General features: G+C 36.0%; 3 protein-coding genes, 1 long non-coding RNA gene and 1 pseudogene across 5 annotated transcripts; 1 reads left to right on the forward strand and 4 right to left on the reverse strand.

Annotated features, from left to right (window-relative positions):
* The first annotated feature begins 802 nt into the window (after nt 1-802).
* Nucleotides 803-7,924, forward strand: LOC147389417 (vesicle-associated protein 1-1-like). The gene is made up of 8 exons (XM_086417756.1): nt 803-958; nt 1,053-1,123; nt 1,477-1,558; nt 1,647-1,762; nt 1,879-2,043; nt 2,152-2,196; nt 3,573-3,650; nt 7,578-7,924. The coding sequence occupies exons 1-8, from the start codon at nt 907-909 to the stop codon at nt 7,686-7,688; spliced, it is 720 nt and encodes a 239-aa protein (XP_086273882.1). The 5' UTR covers nt 803-906; the 3' UTR covers nt 7,689-7,924.
* An 8-nt stretch (nt 7,925-7,932) lies between these two features.
* On the reverse strand, nt 7,933-11,856 carry LOC147389418 (uncharacterized). Its single transcript, XR_015170454.1, has 2 exons — nt 10,423-11,856; nt 7,933-10,136 (listed from the first exon to the last, which is right to left on the reverse strand). It is a non-coding gene; the product is annotated as an uncharacterized LOC147389418 (long non-coding RNA).
* Nucleotides 11,857-12,412: 556 nt separating this feature from the next.
* On the reverse strand, nt 12,413-13,758 carry LOC147389419 (leukocyte receptor cluster-like protein). Its single transcript, XM_086417758.1, has 2 exons — nt 12,892-13,758; nt 12,413-12,800 (listed from the first exon to the last, which is right to left on the reverse strand). Exons 1-2 carry the CDS (start codon nt 13,530-13,532, stop codon nt 12,794-12,796), a joined length of 648 nt encoding a protein of 215 aa, XP_086273884.1. The 5' UTR covers nt 13,533-13,758; the 3' UTR covers nt 12,413-12,793.
* Nucleotides 13,759-15,722: 1,964 nt separating this feature from the next.
* On the reverse strand, nt 15,723-22,510 carry LOC147389420 (chaperone protein ClpB1-like). Of its 2 annotated transcripts, XM_086418916.1 has the most exons (8): nt 22,363-22,398; nt 22,170-22,258; nt 18,096-19,263; nt 17,744-17,925; nt 17,034-17,656; nt 16,661-16,940; nt 16,372-16,569; nt 15,723-16,277 (listed from the first exon to the last, which is right to left on the reverse strand). In XM_086418916.1, the coding sequence occupies exons 3-8, from the start codon at nt 18,364-18,366 to the stop codon at nt 15,984-15,986; spliced, it is 1,848 nt and encodes a 615-aa protein (XP_086275042.1). In that variant the 5' UTR covers nt 18,367-19,263; nt 22,170-22,258; nt 22,363-22,398; the 3' UTR covers nt 15,723-15,983. The 2 variants fall into 2 exon arrangements, with proteins under 2 accessions (XP_086275042.1, XP_086275041.1); XM_086418915.1 differs by lacking the exon at nt 22,170-22,258 and having other exon boundaries at nt 22,363-22,510.
* On the reverse strand, nt 18,475-23,293 carry LOC147389421 (chaperone protein ClpB1 pseudogene; annotated as a pseudogene).
* Nucleotides 23,294-26,124: the final 2,831 nt, after the last annotated feature.

Below are 26,124 nucleotides of genomic sequence, written 5' to 3' on the forward strand. Positions count from 1 at the left end.
CTATGGTATGTATAGTACAAGGAAAAACTTTGAAGCAGACGGGCGCTTCAAAATTTTGAAGGAACCTTTCCATTGGATTAAACGTGGCATTTTTTTAAAGGATGTATTCCAAATCTTGGTGGAAATGTATGAGCGTGAAATAAATTTTAAATGCCACATGTCTTGTAACAAGGAGGATTTCTTCAAAATTTTGAAGTAGGAGTGGTGCAGTGCACCAAGCTTGGTCAAACACAAATGGGTCAGAAGGCTCTAAAGAGTCTTCCAAGTGGCACATCAAACTTTGATGAAACCAGCCCACATCAAATTTATTCCAAAATCCAAATTGCTGCCTATTAAAATAACCAAAATACCCATTAGGAGATTCTATTGCCACACCAATTTTTTTGCTAATCCCTAATTCTTGCTAAGCCCCAATTCATAATTTCATTGGAAATAAACAAAGAATTAGCGCACATCTTGCAGTGCTCTTCGTAAAAGTTGGTGTGGCCATAGCAGCTCACTACCCATATCGTAATCATGTTCATTAATATATTTAAATATATGAAACTGTACACCCAGGCCCCAGCACGACAAACATAAAAAAATGTCTAAAGCTAGCGAAAGGGAGAGTGAGACTAGTATCACACAACGTCCATTTGCAGCAATATTGTTTCTTCCTCTTTAAACCATAGAGAGAGGGAGAGAGTGTAAAACACTCTCTTTCACACACCCGCACAGATTCCAGATTCGTCCCGACTTCTCGACCACCCTCTCTGGTTTTTTAAAATCGCTTTTCGGCGTCAAAAAATTAGTCTTCGTTGAAGATCTTCTCGGATTCTCGTCTCTACTGATCCGAGAATCGCTTTTGATAGTTGGAAAACCGTTTTTATTTTAAACCTAGTGGTTTTTTTTTTGGATCTATTCGACATGAGTTCAGGAGAGCTTCTCAGCATCGAACCTCTAGAGCTCAAGTTCCCCTGTAAGCTTTAAATTTTCATTTTCATCAGATCTGCTATTTCTTCTTAGGGTTTGTAGGTTTTGATTTCTTGAGTATTTGATTTTGTTTCGAGAAGTCGAACTCAAGAAACAGATCTCGTGTTCTCTTCAATTATCGAATAATACGGACAACCATGTCGCTTTCAAGGTAATTTCATTTTAATTTTCCTTAATTTTTCCTATTTTCTTGGATTTTTTTAAAATAATCGTGCCACTTGAAATCTGTAGATGTGTGTGTGTGTGAGTGCGCGTGCGAGCGTGTGAGAATTTTTTTTAAATAATCGTGCCACTTGAAATCTGTAGATATGTATGTCTGTGCGCGTGCGAGTGTGTGTGCATGTGTTTGTGTTTCAATGGGCAATAAAAATCAGTTCTGTGTTCTTTTTTCCTTATTTTTTCTATTTTCTTGGATTTTTTTAAAAATAATTGTGTGTGTGATTTTAAATTTCGAAGCCATTTATGATTTGGAGATTTTAAATTTTGAATGGGTGATAAACTTAGGTCAAGACAACTAATCCGAAGAAGTACTGTGTTCGGCCCAACACTGGAGTCGTGTTGCCCCGATCCACTTGCAGTGTTATAGGTGCTATTCAGATTCCATTTCCTTTCATTGTGATTTTGTTATTTTGTGATTGATTATCAATTTATCGTTATCAGTATTTTCCGATCAGTTACAATGCAAGCACAACGAGAGGCTTCTTCTGACTTGCAATGTAAGGACAAGTTTCTTCTACAAAGTGTGATCGCAAGTCCTGGAGTCACCGCCAAAGATATTAATCCAGAAATGGTAATTATATATAAATTTTGATTGTTGTTGTATTTTTTTTTTTTTTTTTTTGGTTTAGATAATGTTGTTTATAAATTCATTTAGATTTTCTAATTCATCGGATTGTATTTGTTTAGTTTAACAAGGAGTCGGGAAATCTTATTGAAGAATGCAAATTGAGAGTTGTTTATGTTTCTCCACCTCATCCACCATCACCTGTTCATGAAGGATCTGAGGAAGGTACATCACCAAGGGCATCAATTTCAGACAATGGGAATTTAAATACTTCTGATTTTTTATCTGTGAGTATTTGAGATTGTTTCATTTTGGGTCCAAGGGGATTTATTTGTAATTTATTATGTCATTTAAGAAGAGACCATTGATGACATGCTATGTTGTGATGCTTACAGGTCTCAAGAGCACATGGGGATGAGCCTCAAGAAAAATTTTCAGAGGTGAGATTTTAGGGTTTTGTAGTTATTTAACTTTCATGATATTTGTAGTGGCCACTTGTGGTTCATTCTGTAATTTTTCATCATGAGTTGTTAGGTATATACTTGCATCTAGTTTGGATTGCTGTGTGTTTGTTATGTTCAAAATCTTCTTGGCATTTGAAAAGTTATACTAACAAGTTTGAAAGTTTAGAACATTTGTTACCCATTCATGACTTCTTTCATTTAAAAGAACTAAAATTTCTCTTAGAATTATGTTACTTGCTCAATGCAATTTATTTGGACGGTTCTGTATAAGACCTCATCATTACCATGGTAATGATGATGATGATCTTATATGTTGCTATGTTGAGGAGGTTCTTAACAGGTGTTACTGAATTAGTTATCTATAATGCATTTTCAATTGTGATCATTGTTATGTTTGTTGCAAACTTCTGTTTCTAGTTTAAGGCAAGTGGGGAATCGGTAAACCACTTGCTCATTCATTCTACTTGTGCGACTTTAGTGTGGTCCCATTTTTTTTTTCCTTGTTCCACATTTCTTGGTGCACCCCAGGAGGTTCTTAATGGGTGTTGTTGAATTAGTTCTCTATAATGCATTTTCAGTCGTGATCACTGTTATGTTCGTTGCAAACTTGTGTTTCTTGTGTAAGGCAAGTGGGGAATCGGTAAACCACTTGCTCAGTCATTCTGCTTGTGCTACTTTAGTGGGGTCTCCTTTTCTTTCCTTGTTTCGCATTTCTTGATGCATCCCCAGGTCTTTCGTTCAACTCCTTCTTAGTTGGAGGGTCACAAAGTTGTCTGGTAGAGAGAGATTTATTTGGAACTTAGTCCTCTATGCTATTTGTTGGGCCTATGGAAAGAAAGAAATGGAAAGCTCTTTGATGGGAAAAGGGATTTTTTTTGAAGATTTTCTTTTTAGGTGGGATCTTGTGAGTGATAAGAGATTGTAGCTGGTGTTTTCTTGTTTTTGAGGCCATCTTGTCCTCTCTTAATAAAATCTTTATCTTATCAAAAGAAAAAAATTTGTAATCACCTTGATTTGTTGTAGAAAAGTTGGTGAGCAGGGGGCATCACTAACTGATTGTTCCCCTTTCACAACAGTATCAGCTGCGCCATTTCATGTACTATTTAGTATTAAAACAGTAGCATATTCTATTTATTAATATGGAGGATCTTGGCATTAAACACTACAATCTATGCAGACAACCAAATATATGACACTTCAGTTTTAGGTGAACAATCTATCTTCCTCTTTTACTGGTCAGTATAAACTCTTGTTTTTTGCCCAAGCACCTGTGTGAGAAGAGGTTATTACTTCATGCACTTCCAGTAGTACATTGGTGTTCTCGATTCAAGTAATCTTGCTTTATTTTTCAGGCAAGGGCTCTCATCTCGAAGTTGACTGAGGAAAAAATTTCTGCTATTCAACAAGCTAACAAACTTCGTCAGGAACTGGTAGGAGATATACTGACTTAAATATTTTTCATTTTGGACTGTTTTTTAATGTGTTTCTGATTATCAATCATATTTTTCTTTTACGTGAATTAAATATGGAGTGAAAATTTTACTTCATATGGTTGAAAGCTTTTTCTCTTTCCTCCCAGTTTTTTTTATATTTTTTTTTATTTTTTTATTTTTATATATATATATATTTATCAGTAGAAGGATAAATTATTGTGAAATGGTACCTCTCCTCGTTATTTAATTAAATCGTGTAGGTTTTTTGATCCTCTGTTGATTTTTGACTGGAGCCTTATAATGGACTTAAAGCCCTCTTACTCATGCTCTTCATTTGTTTTATTTGTAAAATGCTAAATTGAGCTTTAATGATCATCTCTATTAGTTTTATGAAAATTTTCATGTGGATGGAATTTAATTATAACATTTCTAAATATCAATAGGTTGTACATTTGTAGGCACATGTTTTTGCTTCAACCACTATGTTCTTGGGGTTGGATCAAAATTCTGCCTCAACCTATTATTGTGTTTTAATGTTTTTTTTTCCTGAATTTGGACCTTAACTTCTAATTTTTAAACTAACACATGTTGGATTGCTTACAAAATGAAATTCTAGTTTAATTTCGTGATATATTATTTATAAGTTTAGTTTCCATGATTGAGAATTGAAACATGTTGGCTGTGATATTCATGAATATATTGTGCATCTTAGTTTCCTTGTGATTAGTGGATCCAGTGGCTTTTCCCCCTTGAGTTACATCGTGCATGGTCAAAAATATTTAGTAGGTATGTTGTTTGAGAAAGGTACTAGTTGGAGCAAATTTGGTACTTTTTGGTATTTTGACATCCTTGTTGTAAGTGTTGAGTTGGGTTTTGGCCAAGTTCATGTTGGGGGGGATTAGGAAGTTATTATGCAGGATGGCGTAGTATGGTAAAGATCTCTTTATAATTCTTGATGATGGTCAGGTGAAACCAGGATTGCCCCCACTTTGTTCTGGTTTTGAGAGTGAATAAACTTTAATCCAGTAATGGTGTATTCAAAGGCAGGAAATCTGATTACTTTCTGACCAAGAAAAGGGCACCACAAGGTGGAAGTGATGTGGGACAAATGCAATGTGGAACTAAATACTAGTCAATGTGAAGAAAACTTATGGGGAAGTGTTAATTACCACCAATCAAATACAAAAAAGCATGATCACTCCTTACTTAAGCAAGGATATCACCATGCACAATGTGCATGCCACTTGATAAAAAACAACCGCGGATGAAGAACCACATACTCGGGGGAAAACAGACATAATCCCAATTAGGTGTGGGAGGTTGCCTACATAAACATCCACAGCCATCCAAATCATGCCACTGAATCCAAGCTTGTACTTTCAATTTCATCATGAGAAATTGGGTTTTTCTTGCCTTGGAGTATCTATGCATTCGTCTTAATCATCTTGAGATCTTAACACTTCATCGAAAGTGTAACTTTCCAGAAAATTGTAAATTTATAAGTGTAGGGTGTTTGATACACCATTGAATTTATTTCCATAGTCATCATGATCTCATTCGTTGAAAGTTGGCCAAGTGGTCGTGAGTTCTCATTGTTTTTGGATCACGAGGCTTTCCAGTATCTCAATTCCTAGAAGAAACTTATTGCAACACATGTTACGAAATGTATATCTACAAGAAAACATCAGGACCTCGTTCAATGATTTGAAAGTTGGCCATATGATCATGAGTTCTCATTCTTTTTGGATCATGAACCCTTCCAGTATCTCAATTCCTAGAAGAAACTCACTGCAACACATGCTATGGAATGCATATCTACAAGACATCAACATCATGACCTTGTTCGATAATTTGGAAATTGGCCATATAGCCGCAATCTCATAGTCGTGAGTTCTCATTGTTTTTGAATCATGAACCCTTCCAACTTCACTTTTCCTGTAACCAAACCCCCCATCTTTTGATGCCACTTTCTGTTTTTTGCTTACATGGATCCTAGTGTTTGGGTCCAAGCCCTAAAATGTTAAATTTTCAATATTATATTAGTTCCAAATATTACTGTAGTTTTATTATTTAATTATAAAAAATTAAGGTACCCTTGGAACCATATGCAATATGTGTCCCTTATACCCTACTCATGCCTTGTTATTTCTGACTAGTAGCATAGGTATTTGTTAAGTGTTTGGATTAGCTTAGCTGCAATATTTGGGTGATAAGATGATTGCACTAATTGAAGAGCATTTCTATTGGTGTAGTTTGAAGTGACACATTGGGAAAAACATTAAAATGCCATGCTTGCTAAATTATGTAAAGTGAAGCAAAAGGTTGGAGTTCATTCTTCTCTACCAATTCTAGTGGCATCATTTAGAGATCTAAGTATGGTTCTTTCCTAGGTTTCCCCAAGGAAGCAAATTATTTTACTAGTTCTCATTGAAAATTTCATTATGGAAAGTTGAGGTCGGGAGTGTTTGGGTGAGAGCTAACCCTGCCTTGGTAGCTAACCGACTATTTGGCTTTCAAGGGAATATGTGATGATGTATCCTACAACAAGATGCGTAAAAAAAAACAGATCATTTTTTTTTTCTGTTTTTGAGGATGAGACAATCTTGTTCTTGTAAGCAAATACACCATTAGGCATATGGACATTGCATGGGGTGATTCAGAATAAATAAATGCTTGCTTTTAGAAGATGAAATTGGAGTATCTCAATATCCAAAATCTGTTTCTAGGAAGCTTTTAAACACCTTGATAATATCCACCTTTTAAACATATCCCTGACCATTTGTGAACCTTAATCTTTGAATGCCTCCTGAGATTTGCATCAAGAGACCATATTAGCCTGAACAGCTGAAGCTGATTTAGTATGTTTCTCTTGATTGGATTTATCGTGATGAGGTGTCTTATGGTCGTGCCTGTTGAAATAAAGCATGTGCACATCCATGTGTGTTTCTGCCTGTTGTGCCAAAATTACTGTACTGACCCCATTTTGGAGCAAGAAAGTTATGGCAGATAGTTCCAAAATTACTGTACTGTCCCCATTTTCCTATTATTCAGAAGTACTCTAATTGCTCTAATCTTCATATGCTCAAATACTACAAAAAATCCCACCACAACTCTTCTCCAAACACTTGTACAAATCAATGTAATGAATTCATGCCTATAGAATTAATCGGAGACTCTTTTTTCTAATCCTTTTTAGGCTGTCCAACAAAATTTTAGCTTGTAAGTTGCAAAAGAGAGTTAGGAATTAGGATCATCTGATGGGACTAAATTTTGGCACAAATGAATTTGGAAATTATGAGGGTGGTTAGGTTGATAGGTTATCCTCAACATCAAATCTAGTTGTTGGGTTGGATATACACTTGTGACAACTGCATTTCTAATTTGGCTATAGAGAAAGAGATTCGTCAAACAGGATTTAAATTTCCAATCTTTTATCTTCCTTCACTAAACACTAGATTTTGGATGAAAGAGAGCTCGTCGAAGAAAAAGTAGGAGCATTTTTTTGTATGGAGTGAGATTAGAGTTGCACCAGGTATGGAACTGGATGTTAGGGTTTTGAAGTTAGAGAGGGAGGAGTTTTTGGATTTCAGTTAGTTTGAGGGTCTGCATGTTAGGACAGTGCTCAGGAATGACTACTGTGTGGGATCGTCAAAAAGTAGAAAATGGAATGCTAGTAAACTAATTTGAGGTAATGTAGAATTGGTTGTTCTTGGAATTTGACTAACATAATGAGGACTCCACCGATATTTCTTTCTTTAGGATAAGATAAATGAATGAATTTATTTTTTGAAAGAACAAATACTTTCCAATTCCAAGATGTATTTGCCGATGATGTAACTGGTTTGGTGTTAACCATTGTATTTTCTTTTCTAATTAAAGGATTGGATTATAGTTATAAATTGCTTTCACAATTACGTTGTGCAGGAACTGCTGAGGCGTGAAGGCAACAAAAGACGTGGTGGCATCTCATTCTTGGGTGTTTTCCTAGTTGTCTTGTTTGGTATCGTTCTGGGGTATCTTTTGAGGAAAACATGACCAACCCAGGTGTTTTATCTTTTGCTTCTATGCTATTCTTCTTCCTCATCTCAAAACCTGAAGGGAAAAAAAAGGATGACTCTAAGGGGTAGTGCTTTTGTTTATTGTGTTAGCTGGTTTTGTGGCATTAGGAAATATTCTAAGCTGGGTTTGATGGGGTTTATAATCGCCAGAGCAGGAACTTGGAAAAAAGTACTGTTTGATGCCTCCCGTTGTGTATTAACTGTCAATTCATTCGCTAACATTCTTGTGTTTTTTTTTTTTAAAGTAAGGACATTCTCTTGTTTTTTTTCTTGATTTTTGAGATAATTGGTTCACTTATATCTGTGCTGTTTCCTCTGTGTATCCATGTTATCTGTGCTGAATAGGCCATCTCAAAATCTGTCATCCCAGAGATTACCGCATTTTTTTCCTTATCTTGGAAAAGATAATATCTGGACATTAGTTATTGAACCTTAAGATATCTGGGTTTTTATCTGAGGAATTGGTTGAACTTAGGACGCAAACTTCAGGTGACCTGTCTTCTCACAATAGTTTCCAACTGCAAATATTATACATGAGCTTATTGCCAGTTGACTCAGTTCTATTACTGCCTTTTTTTCTTTGAAATATGAAAAAGAAACAGATTGATTGAGTTTGTTAAACCGATAGGATCATAATCTTTCTGTTCCTACATAAATTATGTGTTGAAACAGATCTTTCCAAGGAGACCTAAGAAGAATACGAAGCAGAGCTTTTTCTTAGCGATGGTGTGGTTTGGGAAATCAATGAGCTTTGTTTGTGTGCTTTTGGAACTGATCAGCCCTCACACCCTTACTTGTCTGTTGATTACGGATATATATTTTTTTAACTTTTAGACAAGTCAAAAGAGGGCCCATCCAATTGGGAGATTCAGGTCTCACTTTCCCAAGCTAAGACATATGGTGGGTTGGAACATTTTTTAGGGCTATCTGTCCGTTGATTGGGTTCGGTTGCGTTACTAGGTTTGGTAAGTTTTTGAGCTATGCTGACTGCTCAGCAATTTATATTTTGTTATATAAAAATTTTATGGGATGCTCCCTGTAAATTTAATGGGTCAGGCTTGGCTTAGTAATTTTAGGCCTGATTATGATAAACGTGGGCCATTGATAAGCATTTTCTGCTGTAAATATCGATGTATGTGTAATGGACCCATTGTCAGAGAAATCCAAGAGTAGGTGTGTAGGGGAGAAGATCCTTACCATTCACCTTAGATATCAGTTTTGGCTCTCTGTGCTCATTGCCAGGATCCGTCACTTAAGTGCATTATAAGTCTGATGGGTCACGCCTACAATCTATAAAATAAGAAGAGATTTACCTCACAAGCTTTTCTATAACACACCAAACAATCGTTTCAAATATATTTTAAGACTATTATCTTAATTTCTCCTCTGACCTTTAAAAAAAAAAAAAACAGAATACTTAATTAAATAGCAGCTGATGTTGAAACCTTGATGGGGAGACCTAAAGCTCAATCGGCTCAAAAGTTACTTCACAACCCAAAGCTCTTCAAGTCCCTTAACAATAACAAAAGAAGTTTAGAGAGATCAAATTTAGTTTATAGGGATTGTGGGTCGTTGGGATGATTGAGAAAATTATTAATGAATTTTTTAGGGTCAGATTGCCTGGAAAATCCCTAAATCTCTTCAAGTCACAATGATCTTAGCTTGATTTTCTATTTGATTCAAAAGGGCATTTATCAACAATTATAGGGAACAGGCAGGAGGTCCACTACAAGAAATAAAAGCTACCGTACTTCTTCAATCAAAACCCTAAAACAAGTATATTATTACCTTTTCACAGTTCAAAAGCATAACAATACCGACAAAAGCAGTAAAAAAAAAAAAGAAAAAAACAAAATTGAAGAACTAACAACTTTTCTGAGACAAACTTTTCTAGCAGAAAAAGCAACGCCATGAGAAACAGTCTGCTTCAAATTTACAACCTACTCAACTCACAAGGATTGCTTCCAGTATGAACACAAAATATATAGTCATATTATGCTTCCAAAATCGAAAAAGAAGCTGCCACCACCATTGTTGCACGTGAAGCTGATTCAAACACCCAATAAACTATGCTTTGCATTGTAAAGTATGTAATAAAAAGAAAAAAGGATTGACATATCTGAACCATCTCATCAAACACAGTTTTGTATGCATGCAGAGAACAGGTCTACAATCAGAGCTGATAGGAGCCCAATAGAACAAGAGAGCTAGTGTTGACGCATAATCACTTCTGGTTCTGTTTATATTCCTCTAAAGATTATCACATGCCTCTCCTTCCAAAGGTCTAATATATAACAAATGGTATCAGTCTCCATAAGGGTCTCCCCGGTAAGGTGGAAGACTATCGAACCCAAAATGGATCCCCCTTAAAGTCCAGCAAACCCACAATGGCTGCAAAATCCATGGCCGTTAATATCTAGCAAAGCTGCAATGAAGGAAGATGTGACGAATGGATCTACAAACCTAAGCATAAATTGCTAATCCTTGCCTACAAACATGAGTGCCCTTGTAAAAAAAATCACAAAAGAATGAACTGCAAAAATAGAATCATTCTTCTGCTTCTTTTGGAGGCACAAATCTGATCCTATTTCACAATAGAAGAACCATCCAAATCATTTGATAGGAATTCTTAATTTACTCTCGATACTTTTCTTTTGATAAGTGAATTGTACTAGAGATAAAATAAATAAAGGCAGGTTGAGGCGACCAACCAAGACAAACAGCCATCCACTCAAATCAAGCTACTCGCAATTTGCAAGAAATACACCAAACACACTCCCATCCACCTTACACCTAAAAAAACAAAAGATCGAGAATAAAGAGAGTATACGGGAATGCTCAATAGGCAATTGTAATCAGCACCATTCTCCCACTTTTTGAGAGATATCTAGTCTACCACAAGACAAATCTTTTTTTTTAATAACAAACTACAAGACAAATCTCACATCAATCATTTCTATCAATGGAACCCCAAAACACTTAAATGTACAGTTAGCTCTCAAAAGAAGACTGAGGTACAACATTGAAAAATTTCCCACAAAACAACCCATATATAATGCTTTTTTTTTGTTGATAAGTCAAAGATCTTTATTGAAACAAAACATGGTCGAGATGACCACACAACTAAACAACTGAAAAGGAAAAAAACAAAAAAAAAGGGCAAAGAAATACCCCAATTACACCTCAATGCCACACACCCAACCCCACTTTGTTACAAAAGCTTCAAAAAAGACCCCAATTGATTCGATTCTTGGAATACCTTACTCCAAAGAAAAATAGACCCCAAAGTTGAGAATAAAATTCCTTGCAGGGAGGTTTCCTTTCCCTCAAAAGTCCTAAGGTTTCTCTCTTTCCATATCTCCCAACAAATCGCAAAAGATGTCAAACTCCAAAGTTTCCTCTCGAAGGCTGAAAGACCCACTCCAATGGATGACCATTCAACAACTAAATCCCGAAAGGACTTCGGGGCACACCAAGTTCTCTCATCCCAAAAATTTCTTCCATGCAGATTCATTGTTAAACCCAAAATACCTTAGAAACAACAGTAGATCTCCTAAATATCTCATGAGGCATCTAGAAAAGCACAGGTATGATTTGCAAATTGCATGTGTAATCCTAGTTCCTAACTTTTGGGAATCAATGCCTTCTAGATTTGCCAAATTGACTGCTCAGCCTCCACCACAAGAATCAAGGGGAAATGAACCTCTAAAAAGCCCTGTCCGAGTCGTATTGACCATGATTGAAAAAAAGGCAAAAGAGACACTTCATAATCCACTTTCCACGTATCTCCAAAGCTCAGTCTTCCCATTATATAGTCTGGGAATTTCTAATATATATGTAGCATAATCTATGGGTACATGTAATGCAATCTATGGCAACCTGTTTTATTACTTCAGATGAAGCAAGGCCTCGCTTGAAGGACTCATCACATGATAGCAAGAGAGAACAGTTTATGACCAATATCTTGGAACTAGAAACTTTGTTTCTTTAATTGGAAACTCCACTGGTTTTACTGTAGTTTAATCTGACCTTTTTGATAATCTCGTATTGGCTATTTGTGTAAGGAGATATTAACCTAATTGAGACCCAAAGCTTGGCCTATTGAATCTTATGGATAGTGTTCTTGGGTTCCATTGCAACCCCCCCCCCCCCCCCCCCCCTCCGATGATCATGGTTCAGGAAACCAAAAGAATGATGGGGGAATGTAAGATAAAACACTTGCATCATTGTTGAGTACAATATTTGTTAGATGAAATCTATAAAAAAATCTCCCATTTGGTGTTAGTCCAAGCAAATCCAAAAGTTCACAAAGGAATTAAAGAAAACCTAAGGACACATCGCATCCAATAATTAATAATTTTTACATGTTCTCAGAATATCTACCTGTATGAAAACAAAAACACTAAAACCTAATTTAGGGCCTAAGTAACCAATATTAGCTATCCATATACAATAGCATAATATTTTCCTAATAATATCTAAAACACACCTAAATATTGTCACATATATTACATAATTTTTTTTCAACATAGCGAGTTCCCAATACTCCATAAGTTACAGACTTGATATACCGACATTGAATTTTTCATTCAAACTCATAGACACGACAATTGATTCCACATGGTTGGCAATATCCCACCATCGATAGTCTGGCATTTCACATGAACCCACCATGTTCCTCATTTAAAAAGAAAACAAACAAAATAATTGGATTTAAAATTAAAACTGTTCTATTATTGTAAATGCAAGACCAACTTTCTAAAATAGAATACACAAAAATATACAATAATACATCAAATAAATATACTCCATATGTAAGCACAAGCACACACTGGCAATCATTCAATCCAGATCCTTTATACACTTCTTTTGGCGGTTAGACCATCCAAGATCCAAACAAGTCCTCAAGTCCCTATTTAGTTGCAAACACTATATGAGACTGCAAAGTTTGAAGCTTCGAGCCCACTAAATAGCAAAGTTAGATGAAAAATTACCAGTGAAAAACCCATGCAAAAGCTCCTTTCAAAGATTACTAATTTGCTGAATTAACAAACTCTCTCCCACCCAACCTTCAATTCGCATTCAACGCCTGAAACAAAACATGAGAAAATTGTCTCTTAGAATAATGGCCAAAACAGTTGCCGATGAGCCGATCACCTTGATTAACAACACAACTTTACCTAGAAAACCCTCTGACATTCGAAACCGCTCCATTGCTTCTCTTATTCTTTTCTAGTAACAATGCCCGTTCCCTCTCCTTCTCCCGCTTCTCTCTCTTTAACCGCTCCTCCCTCAATTCCTCCAAAGTCTTCTTCCCAGACTTCTTGACTCCTTCAACATGGTGAGAATTGTCTCTGCTGCTCTCAGCATTCGTATCGTCTGATGGCCTCGAGAGGTACCACGGCGCCTTCACACCTTTACCAGCAACCCCATACCCTAACCTATACTTCTCATCTTCTGGCAACACAACCTTGGGTGCCTTCTCTTCCTTCTTCAACTTCTTCCTCAAACCCTCTCTTCCAACATCTTCTTTTGCCTCTTTAGTACTGCTCAATGAAGGAAAATCTTTCAACTCTTCAAAGAGATTAATATGATTTGATTTCGACTCCGCGACCTGTTCTGCATCGATAGAAGGTAAACCCTTAACAGATCTGAGCCTTTCGAGGCGAAATTCTGCTTCGCGTTTTCTCGATTGTTCTCGTTTCAGTTGCTCTTCTTTGGCTGCGGCTTCTTCGTCTTTTCGAACTTTTTCTCTGTTTTCGTAATTGTAAACGTTCCACCGCTTCTGAGGGAGAATGTTCAGACCTCCATGGCCCCCCATTGATTATCTTCCAAAATTGAGAATTTTTTGATGAATTTCAGAAACCCTAAAAACCCTAAATGTGTTTGATTTTGAAAGTATGTTATATTAGTTATTAGGGTTCTTAATAAACCAAGAAAGAAAATTTAATGGGCGTTCGAATCTCGAATGCTAATTGAAGAAGAATATAACTTTTAAATCGACCTTCTGAAATTTGTTACAAAGGGAGAGGGAGATCGAGAGATAGATGTAACCTTCGATTATAAGAACGGAGTGTCGATAATAGGACATCTTTCTTTTTTTGCGTACGCAAAACGTTTGACATGTGGCGCAAATCAGGTCAGCAAATAAAGAGAACTTCTCTCTTGTCAGCTCCCCCACAGATTTAATTTCTTTTTAGGTTTCAAATCTTAAAAATAAAAAATAAAAAATTCATTAGGCCCCCATTAATGATCACATTAACAATCCAACGACGTCTTTTACATTTCATGAAAATATTTATGTTAAAAAAAAAATACTCAAATTTAAAAATAAAATTTAATTATAAAAAATAATTAATTTTTAATTTTTTTAAATTCATATAATTTTGTCCTCTAGAATTTGGTTGCATCAATCATATTTTTAAATGTCAAAAAATGATCACATTAGAAATAAATTTTTTTTCACTATGGGCAAGAGAGAGAAAAGGACGTGCTCAACAAATGGCTTAACTTTTATGTATTATACTCCAATTAAAATAAAAAAAGGATTTTATTAATGTATTTTGTCAGGATACCCGTTAAAATGCAATAAATACAGTTTAAAATTTGGATTTGGCAGCAAAAATGTCTTATAAAAAAAGGATTTTATTAATGTATTCTGTGAGGATACACGTTAAAATGCAATAAATACAGTTTAAAATTTGGATTTGGCAGCAAAAATGTCCTATAAAAAAATTGTTTTTATCAAAATACCTTTAGATTCAAATATTCAAAGTGTATTTATTCACACTTTGGGCACATGTTAACAAGACACAATAAATACTAAAGTCAATGGTTGAGTTATATTACCTCATTCGTGAGTTCGTTCATTTCCAATTCAAATTAATGGTTCATGTCCCCACTCAAGAATGAACTCGATTCGTAGGGTAGAGAGAGATGAGGACATTTGAAGGTTGAAGAAGGCGGACTTAGGAAAAAAAGTTTTTTTTTTTTTTGTTCTTTTTCCGAGTTGAAGATGAAGGTCAGTTCTATAAGGGGATATCTCAATATTATCAACGTAAAAAAAATTAAGGTACAATGATAAAATTTATTTAGTTCACTCAGGTCTAAAGAATTAGGTAACCTTTGTTGAAAATAAGTAATGGTTGATATATATATTTTTTTTCGATTTCTATTTCTTTTAGGATTTTATATGGGCCAATCCCTAATTTCAAAACATTTGTACGATATTTGTGATGAGATTTCTGGTGATTCCCTTGGAAATATTATAATTATGTTCATACTATTCAACCGAGATTCAAAGAACAAAACAAAACTACAATTCTCCCATCTTTGCAAAATGCTTGTTGTGATTTGAAGCATATCGTGAAAATATTTTGCTAACTACTGCGAATTTGTGGAGTAAAGAGCAAAATTTTCTAACTAATCTTTTAAATTCTGGGTTTAAATTTCTCCTTCAGGATCATAATTCTAAGAACACCACAAAAACCATCACCCAACTAATAAAATTCCTCTTCTGAATTTTTAGTACGAAGTTAATGTTAAAAGCTAAAAAACCAAATAATCTACAACAGGCTCATAGTGTTAGAAACCAATTTAAGGTGTCAACTTGCTAAGTTGGTGAAGTTTAGGAATCTCAACATCATTACTTTAAGACTCGAAACCCATCTTCACCAATTAATCAATAATGATCAACGTGCTTGACCGAAGAAATTATCATCTCTAAGTGAAGAGAGCACCAGCCTGACCAATGAAGGCAAGGTAAGCCAAGCCAAGTGATCTGGTAACCGCCCGTATTGCCACGCAGAATCATTTTTAAGAGTCCAAGGGAGGAGCCAAAAGTACCATCCAAGTTTAAACAAACCCTATTATGAGTAGATTAATGGAATTACCAAAAATGAAATGAATCTAGTTTTGCTCTTTGACAGTTTGACACCATAACCAGGAAATCAGATTAACGGAGGACTATTAAATTCCTATAACATGGCTCCCACAAACCTAAAGAGATGGTCATTCAGCACTACATCCAGAGAGGAAAAAAAATTACTATTATTTTCTAAAAATTGAACATTTTCTCATGGTCTCATGCAAATGTGCAATGGGTCATGTAAACTAGCCAAACAGTTCCAACATCACTAAAAGCTGTACTCAGGTATGAAACAGAATATTTACAGATTTATAGTCTTAAGTATTAACGAGACGGTGAAACATAACCACCTCACATCTTAAATGCCAAAATACCAGACTCTTGTTCCCATTTCATAGCTATTCTTTAATCCATATCTTCATCCTCATCGATCTCCTCTATCTTCGTCTTCTTAACTGCTTTAGCAGCATCCTTATTCTGCGCATTTGGGATCTCAATTAGTATATCTGACTTCTTCCCTGTGCTCGCATTCACAAGCCCTCCATTCTTCTCCACCCGATATATGAGTTCTTTGCTCCCTGGCTGTGCATCAATGCATACAGTCGAATTCTCATCTATCTCCTGCCTTATAAGCATCTTTGAAAGCTGAGTCACCACCTTCTTCTCTAACCACCTTCTTATCGGTCTCGCACCATAAACCTGAACATGAAAAACAATATGTTTCAGCATCCATCCAAACCCAATCAATGAAAGTAGAGTAAATTACTCGCAACTTCAATGGTATAATACACACCGGATCATAACTCTCTGATAATACAACATCCAAAGCAACATCTGAGACAGCTAAAGCAATACCCCTCTCAGCCAGACGACTCGCTACATCCTTCATCTGTAGTCTAGCAACTTTCTTTAGCTGATTGTGTGTGAGAGGATCAAAAACCACAATCTCGTCTAGCCGATTGAGTAGCTCCGGCCTAAAATGCCTCTTCACCTGTCACACAACACAAGGAAACAAATAAGTTCATTCCTTAAACATAAATAAAAGTATCAAACATGATTGCCAACCTTTTTTTGGTTCTTACCTCTTGCATGACTAGTTCCCTAGCCTTCTGCATCGAGCACCGGCCCATGATTCCAGCTAGGAGATGCTCTGCTCCAAGATTTGAAGTCATAATAATCACGGTGTTGGAGAGGTCCACGGTACGTCCTTGTCCATCAGTTAGTCTAGCATCATCAAGAACTTGAAGGAGGGTATTAAAGACGGAGATGTGTGCTTTCTCCACTTCATCAAATAGTACAACACTGTAAGGCCTCCGCCTCACAGCCTCCGTGAGTTGCCCACCTTCTTCATGGCCAACATATCTGAGAATACCAATCACCAAATAGAGCAATCATTCTACAAGATTAAAAAAGCATCCACAAGAACAATTGGAATTTAATAAAGAGAGGACTTACCCAGGAGGAGCACCGATTAGCCGTGCTACTGAGTGTTGCTCCATGTACTCTGACATATCGATTCGTATCATTTGGTTTTCATCATCGAAGAGTTGCTCGGCAAGGGCCTTAGCAAGCTCGGTCTTACCGACACCGGTTGGCCCCAAGAATAAGAATGATCCAATAGGTTGTTGTCGCTTGCCTAGCCCAGCCCTAGACCTCAACACAGCCTCTGCAATGGCATTAACTGCTTTATCTTGACCCACCACTCTCTTATGTAACCTCTCAGCTAAACCAATCAACCTTTCCTTCTCGTTCTGGCCAAGTCTTGTGACAGGAATGCCAGTCCAACGGCTCACCACTTCTGCAATATGTTCAGGACCAACAGTTTCTGTAAGCATCAAGTTCTCATCAGTGCTCTCTTCAAGTTTATGTATGGCCGACTCTATCTCTTGGATTGCCCCATATTTCAGGTCGGCAACTCTAGCCAAATTCATTCTTCTTTCTGCCTCTTGTAAACTAATCAAGAGTTCCTCACGCCTTTGTTTCAACCTTCGAATCTCATCAATTCTCTCTTTCTCCTTCCTATACTTCATCATCAATGGCTGTAACTTTTGCCTTAAATCATCCAACTCCCTCTGAACCTATAACAATGAAAAAAGCTGAGTATTAGAAGGATGTTAACAATGTACAAGTATTCTGACTGCATGAGTGGACTTATAAACACTTACTTCTATAAGTCGAGCTTTGCTTGCTTTGTCCTTCTCTTTCTCAAGAGCATGTAGTTCAACCTCTAACTGAATTCTCTTCCTCTCAAGCTTATCTATCTCTTCTGGCTGGCTATCAAGCTGAACTCTCACATTTGCACATGCTTCATCAACCAGATCGATTGCCTTATCCGGGAGATACCGCCCTAATTAAATCACAACTCTCCGTAACTCAACAGTAGTCCAATTTTAAACTCGAATCACAATATAACCACAAATATACCTTCTAAAGAATACCCATCAATTGAAAATATCAGATACCGAATTTCCGAAATAAAACTAAATCATGAGGACCAGAGAAATTTACACAACATACCAGTTATGTATCTACTAGATAGCTGAGCAGCAACCACGAGGGCCCTATCTAGAATTCGTACACCATGGTGGCCTTCATGTCTCTCTTTCAATCCTCGAAGTATGCTTATTGTGTCTTCAACACTTGGCTCAGGAACATAAACCTGTTGAAAACGCCTCTCAAATGCAGCATCTTTTTCCACATACTTCCTGTACTCCTCAAGTGTGGTTGCACCTATACACCGAAGTTGGCCTCGGGCTAACATTGGCTTGAATAAGTTGGCAGCATCCATTGAACCCTCGGTTCGACCAGCTCCAAGTACAAGATGTATCTCATCAATGAAGAGAATCACCTTTCCTTGTGCCTCCTCAACTTCTTTGAGTACTGCTTTCACCCTCTCTTAAAATTCTCCTCTGTACTTCGCACCAGCGATTAACAATCCCATGTCTAAGGCAACAAGCCTCACATCAGCAAGATTACTCGGGATATCTCCTCTCACAATTCTCTGAGCAAGTCCTTCAACCACAGCAGTTTTACCCACACCAGGCTCACCAATTAAAACTGGATTGTTCTTTGTTCTTCTTGAAAGTATCCTTATGATTCTTCGAATCTCTTCGTCCCTACCAATGACTGGATCAAGTTTCCCAGCTTCTTCCACAAGATCACAGCCATAGGTTTTCAAGGCCTGAAAGTTTGTATCCCCAGATGCACTCTCGACCTTCCTTCCTTCCTTCCCTCGAAGCTTCTCGACCTCTGATTTCACTCTAGCCACGCTAACCCCAGCCTCTTTAAGAGCATCTGCAATTTGAGAATCCTCAAGTAGCCCAAGAATCAGATGGTCAACGGCAAGATGAGTATCACCACGAGATTTTTGCAAGGATTGGGCTCGTCTTATCACCTTGATAAGAGAATTACTTGCAGGGACTTCATCCGGCGGAGGATGTTGGGATGGGATTGTTTTAACTATTTGCTTCAGTACTCGCTCAAATGATTTTGCAGCCTCTTCTCCACCAGCATTGGAGATTGCTAGGCGGAGAATACTATTGGGATCAGCCACTAAACCAAGCGCAATGTGTATTGGGGTAAATTGTGCATGGCCAGAGTTCAAGGCCTGTTCATGGGCTTGGACGAGTGCCTCATTTGTTTTATGAGTGAATTTTTCGGGATTCATGCTTGATTCTTTTTGTGTCTGTAATAATGGATGAAACAAATCCAGAAAGTAAAAATTGAGACAGAAGCCTCAATACCAATCAAAGCCAAAAAAAAAAAGAATGAACAAAAACCTGAGAAATAGGATCAGTCTAAATTAAAAGGCCAATTTTAGTACACAAGATTGAAAAAATCTACAACAAAAAAAAAAAAAAAAAAGGAAAAAAAACTAAACCCAAACTTCAAAGTCAAATGAATAATTAAGGTTTAACATTTTGTTTGGGAAGAATGCTTTTGTCAAGTTAAAAATCGATACTGTATTGACTGATACATTCCAATTAATGTTTCATATCGCCCGATTAATTCGGATAGATTATGATATGTGAACTATAAGACTAACCAACAAAATAAGTTATGAAACCGAAATGGAGAGACTGAAGGAAAGATACCCATGAGAATAAAACCACAGGGAGAAGGAAAAAAATGGGTTCATTTTCATTAAAACCAGTCAACTAAAAGATCAATTGAGTTTACAAGATTGAAAGAAACCCATAGAAATGAAATCTAAAATGCAAGACTAATATAAGTAACCAACCCAATGGAGACTAAAAGAAAAGAATCCCATCAGACTGAAAACCAGAACCAAAGCAAGGTGGATTCACTTTAATTGAAACCAGTCTAAATTAGAAGATCAATTGAGTTCAAAATATTTAAAGAAACCAATAGAAATGAAATCAAAACTACACAACGAAATGGAGACCAAAGAAAAGAAACCAGCCTAAAATAAAAGATCAATTTAGTTCAAAAGATCGAAAGAAACCCATAGAAATGAAACCAAAATTTTAAATTCAAATTGGGTCCCCAAAGATCGAAAGGTAAAACAAATTTTCATCAAACTGACAAAAAAATAAAAATAAACAAGCAAAGTGGTTTCTCTTCCATTGAAAACAGTTGAAACTAAGTGTGTGTTTGGTAACAGTTCTGAAGTCTGAATGGAGGTGGTCCACCTTTAAAATTCAAGCATAAGAAGCTTTATTGTCATTTGTTTTGTTTCAGATTTCAGCCTTAAGAACCAAAATTCAGAACTTTTGATTCAACGATGGGGGATCACTGGATGAAACTTTTGAATTCTGATTTATTATTTTTTCCTAAAATATCCTCTTCAAAACACTAATTTTTATCACTTATCCCTTCTATATACAAATGCTAAAAACCTTATTTTAAACTTTTCTACCTCTCCTTTCTCTTCTACCTCTTATTCCTCTACAATTGTGTTGTCAAGGTCTCTCCACTTTTTTTTTAATTAGATAATTCACATCTCAATCTACTTTTCCTTTTCATTTTGTTTGTTAAATTCGTACTTTTTTTAAACTAGAATTTGTTTATGTTGCTGGCGTTTCAGATTCTATCCTCTATGATGTCTATTTGGATTTCTCTCTCTTCTAATGAAATTCTTTTGTAATGTTTTTGTTTCAATTCTACTGCAAAACTAAAATTTTAAAGATAATGTAAGATGCATTTCATTGATTTAAATTATGTTATATAGAAACCCAAGAAACATCGTTCATTATTTTTCGATAATTCTCAATCTTTTTTGGTTCCTATGTAGCTTTTCGGCTTGAACGAGTTCCACATTCCAATTTCTTATAATTTTCTTTTCAATTGTCGATCAACCTTTCGTAGCCCTCAATAGTTCCAAGCATCAAGAGTGCTCTGCTCCCTTACTTCTACACTGAGATTTTTTTGGTCTTCGGTAACATCCCATCTAAACTCATTCAGATTAAAGCCTCTTTTTTGTGATATTTACACTATTTCTATATGGGAACCCCAAAATTGTTTATTTCAAAAACAATTATTCATTTTAGGAAGTAAAGGAAAATGATTATATGGGTATCCATGATGTTGTCTTACAGATTGATTAGGTGCACTAGTGTCTTACAAAATTATTGAGGTGTCTTCAATTTGTATGAATGACGAACTTAGATTCCATTATCAATGCATGTTTGTTTATCCTTAACTTGGCCAATTGAAGTTGCCCCCAAAAACTTTATTTTCTAACATCTTGGTTTCACCTATCCATTTCGCAACACGAGGTATTGGCTAAGAACATATTGAGGAACGCGTACAATGAGTAGAAAGGAGAAATTTAACCATGCACACGCTTGGTTAAGAAATGTAGGGCCTTTGGTGTATGGAAAAAAATATTCCCGATTTTAAACAAAATGCTTTCATATCATTATCACATCTAACAGAACATTGTTATTGCATGCATGGCAATACACAACTTCTTACGTCGTGTTTATCTTCATGATGAGTTGTTTTGACAATAAAAATTGATGTCGACGAAGCGAGCAATCCTTTAGTAGACTCCGAATCACCAGAAGATACATCATGTTAAAATGAAATATTCTCACCGCAAGTACAAGTTGATATGATCACTTTACGTGATCAGATTTCAAATGAACTAGAAAATGCATGATTGTTTATTGTTTGAGTATTAACTTGTTGAAAAATAATTTCTCAAGTATGAGTTTAATTTGAAAATAATACTTTTGGGGTGTTTGATTTATCAGAAATCGAAATTAAATGTGTGGATGGTTTCATTATGCATAACATGTTATGTTTTTCTATTATGTTTTTCGGTTAACAATTTATTAGAATTACAAAAAGATAATATTGTCAAAATGACTATTATTTTTTAAAATTTTATTTGTATCAAAAAACTTTTAAAAATGATATACAAACAACTTTTCCAAAACAAGATTCTAGATTCGAGATTCCAGAAAATAGAAAATAGACTTCAGACTTCAAAAGTGTTACCAAACATACCTTAAAAAATTCAAAGAAACCCCTAGAAATGAAATCAAAACTGCAAAGCAAAATGGATAGTAAAGGAAAGAACCGATAATAATAAAAAATAAAAATAAAAATAGTAAAGGAAAGAACCTCATGAGGATGAAAACCAGAGCCAGAGCAAATTAAACGATCAATTTAGTTCAAAAGTTTGAAAGAAACCTATGAAAAGAAATCAAAAACTGCAAATAGAAATGGTATCAAGAAACGAGGGAAAGAAATAACAGATTCTCATTAAACTGAAGAAAAAAAGAAGGAAAGAAACTAATCTTAATGACAAGTTTACCTTGCAAAATGATTCTAAAACTGAAGCTTATACTCTGTATTTGCGCCACCTCTGTAAATTAACTTTTCAAAGAAGAGGAAGAGAGGAGTATGGAAGGCAACTGTTGGAGTGGCGGTGGGATCCTAATCGTACTAGAGACTAAATCTAAATCTAAATAAAGTGGCAAAGTTTCTCGAACAATCTAAATAATAATGACCATGCCACGTGTATCATTTGAATTTGACATCTGGATGAGTCACTCTTACAGTCGAAACCGACTAGTTGTACATATTGCGCACCGTGAATCGTACAAGAAACTCTAAGGGTATGTTTGATTGCACATGGAAAATAGGGTGGAAAATCAATTTCCATGGAAAATGATATTTTTCAAGTGTTTGATTGCACATGGAAATGGAATTCATTTTCCACCCCATTCAAAAAGTCCACTAAATCATGGATTTCACTTTCCCACCCATATGGGTGGGAAAATGAAATCCACCCATATTTTCCATCACCAATTCTTCCCTACCACCACCACCACCACCACCACTACCACCACCACCACAATCACCACCACCACCACTACCACCACCACCACCACAATCACCACCACCACCACCACCACCACCACCACCACCATCACCACCACCATCACCATCACCATTATACTAACCTCGTCATCGTCGTCATCACCATCGCCGTCGCCATCGGCTCCGTCTCCGACCACCTACTATCTTTCTTCTTCTCATTCTTCTCCATCCCTCACCTCATCCGCCACCACTACCACCATGTTCTCCCTCCCATCTTCCTCACTTACCTTCGTCGCCACCGTCACCGCCGCCACCGTCGTGGCCGCCACCATCGCCGTCGTGGCCGCCACCGCCGCCGTCGCCGTCATGGCCGCCACCACTGTACTCGTCGCCGTCGTGGCCGCCACCGTCGCCGTCGTCATGGCCGCCACCGTCGCCGCCACCTTCGTCGCCACATCCTCCCCCCTCCCTCTTCCTCGTCATCTTCTTCTTCCTCTCCCCCTCCTATCATCTTCTTCCTCATTCTCCTCTTTTTCTTTTTTCTTATATTTTTCCATGATTTTATCCATGCGAAATCAAACAATGGAATTTGATTTTCCAACCCTACCTATTTTCCACAACTAATTTTCCATGGATTTCAAATTCCATGGAAAGTGACTTTCCATGCAATCAAACATACCCTAAATCTAAATAGAGTGGCGAAGCCATGGAGGAATCTAAATAATAATAATAACCGTTTTACGCCACGTGTATCATTTGAATATGACATCTGATAAGTGACTTTTACAGTTGAAACCGACTAATTATACATATTGCGCACCATGAATTATCATTATCACATACAAAAATTGTGCTTCTCAATCGATTTTTTTCTTCGAGAACAAAATGTTAAATTTTGATTATCATTTAGCTTTGAAGTTTGGATTAATTTCTATGAATTTTTAAAATCTTCTATATTAAATTAATCTTTTCATTTAGATATCTTTGTTTTTCTGATTTTCATTGTCATATAGTTATTTTATATTCATTTGGCTTTTTTACTTTTCGATTGGGATTGGAGCTTACTTCTCAATTTTTATTCTTTTTTAGCGCATTTTTTTTTGCATTCATTATTATTGCAAACACAAGAAGGATCAACCATGATTTAAAAAAAACAAAAAATCACTCAAAAAATAAAATGAGGCTTTTTTCGAAACTTATGGTCTTGATTTCTAATCATGCACAATTTGGATTCATAGTTTCATAATTTTATAACATTTATTGGATTTTGTTGGGGACAATATTTGAATTCAAGACCTTTTATTTCTATTGTGAATGATGTAGGATTTTTTCATTTTTAATGAAACCTTAGCTAAAAGAGCATTTTTCTTATTTGTGATAGTTGAAAAATTAAAAAAAATCTAATTTACCTTTTTTTTTTTATTTAAAGAATTGTAAAAATGACTCTCTAAACTTTAGTCTCACATCGAATAATTACAGAAGTGGTGTTTACTATAAAAGATTTCACTTTCTCACATACTTGAATATGAATAATAATGAGAGTTCGTTTTCTTTTCAAGAAGGTCTAAAACTTTGAAGAAGAGAGCTTTCTTTTTATACTAAACATGTTTTCGATCTCTCTCGAAGAACGACAATGGAGGAGCTCTTGGTCCTGCGTTTAAAGAAAACAAAGATGAGAGTTTTCTTTCTAAGGAGTGAGAGTTTTTTCTTTCATTTTTTTAACTTCTTTCTTTTGAAGAAGAGGAAACCCTGACCTACTACCTTTCAATCCTAATTTCAAATGGTAATTATAAAAGCACCCTTCGAATTAATAAGGGCAACCCACATCATTTCAAATCATATATTTATCAAAACATGAGGGTATATTAAAAATTACCCAAAGTTTGGACTGATACATCCTCCAACCTGACTGCGTCCAAACCGGTCAAACCATTTGAACTGAAGAGTGAGTAGGAGTATACATTGTCTGTGGCTACGTGAAGACATGATTGGGCATACATGCAATATTAAGATCATCATGTATAACATCTTATAAAATGTACTTGCCTACTCGCTTGACTGGAATGGTGCATTGGCAAGCAACTAAGAAGAGCATATGTGGCTTCACAAATCTATTGTGCCTTGCAATCCATCCATTAGTACATATCATACTACGAGAGTGCTCTCTTCTCCTATGGGATACTGATTTTGGATTGTAGTCAACTTATAGAAAATGTATCCAAAATCTATATTATCGTTTGCCAACATTTCTTCTAAAATCTGATAGACATGGGAGCAACTAAGAGTGAAAGTTTATTTGCAAGAGAAAATTAAGAGTAGGAATTTTTTTTGTAAGGGCAATAGCAGTGGATTTCTTTATCCGTTGTTGTTATTTGTTGCAATGGCTCATAAAACCTCAACAGACTTCGAAATTCTTGTGGGGGTTAATTGCCCCCATTAAATCCATTCGATTTTAGTACAAAACGTAGGAAACAGAGTCCTAACTCTAAAAACAGTCCTACGACATTTCTAATTTAAGTCCATCTTTTATTTTGATTATAAGAATCACCTTTATAATCTGAATCAAAATATTCTTTTTCCAAGATATATTGGTGTATTTCCGCTAATCTCTAACATGAAATAGTACGGAAAATTGAATGGTTAAACAAGTTGAGGAGTGTGACTGGGCATCCCTCAGTATTTTTTTGTGCGAATATTTGAAATACTCTTGTGTTTTATAACATCTCCTTGACCATGATCATTTATGAGGGGTTATTAAAATGCCCTCTCATCTTCAAGTTCTAACCTAAATGCCATAATCTTCAAGTTTTAATCAAAATCTTTTGATTTTTTTCTCATCCAAAATCTGTCTTGTTAGGCAAAAATTTTCTCTATGGTACTCAAACCCTAGGAATCGAATCTACTTCAAACTTTCATAAAAAGATAAGATATTCGGATTAAAAATCAAGGATTTGATTAGTATTATTATTATTATTTTGCAAGGAAAATTTTGAGGAGAGAGCGCACTTTGACTGCATTCCAAAGATACTGGTATGGTTAAGCCTCATGGGTGGTGTAGACACCCCAATTTACACGAACCCATTAGGAAAATTCATATTTCTTCAAATTGATTTCAGTTTACGACTTAAGCCTCTCAACATGCCCGCATTGCCACTTGGCATCATCTTCATGCATGCATGCATCATGTCATATAGTTTGCATGCTCAACCTTGTCCCTAACTCACTCCCAATTCGTGTTCATTTTCAATTAACC

This window comes from Akebia trifoliata, chromosome 12, assembly GCF_017979445.1.
Source record: "Akebia trifoliata isolate Shusen 1 chromosome 12, ASM1797944v1, whole genome shotgun sequence".
Lineage (NCBI taxonomy): Eukaryota > Viridiplantae > Streptophyta > Magnoliopsida > Ranunculales > Lardizabalaceae > Akebia > Akebia trifoliata.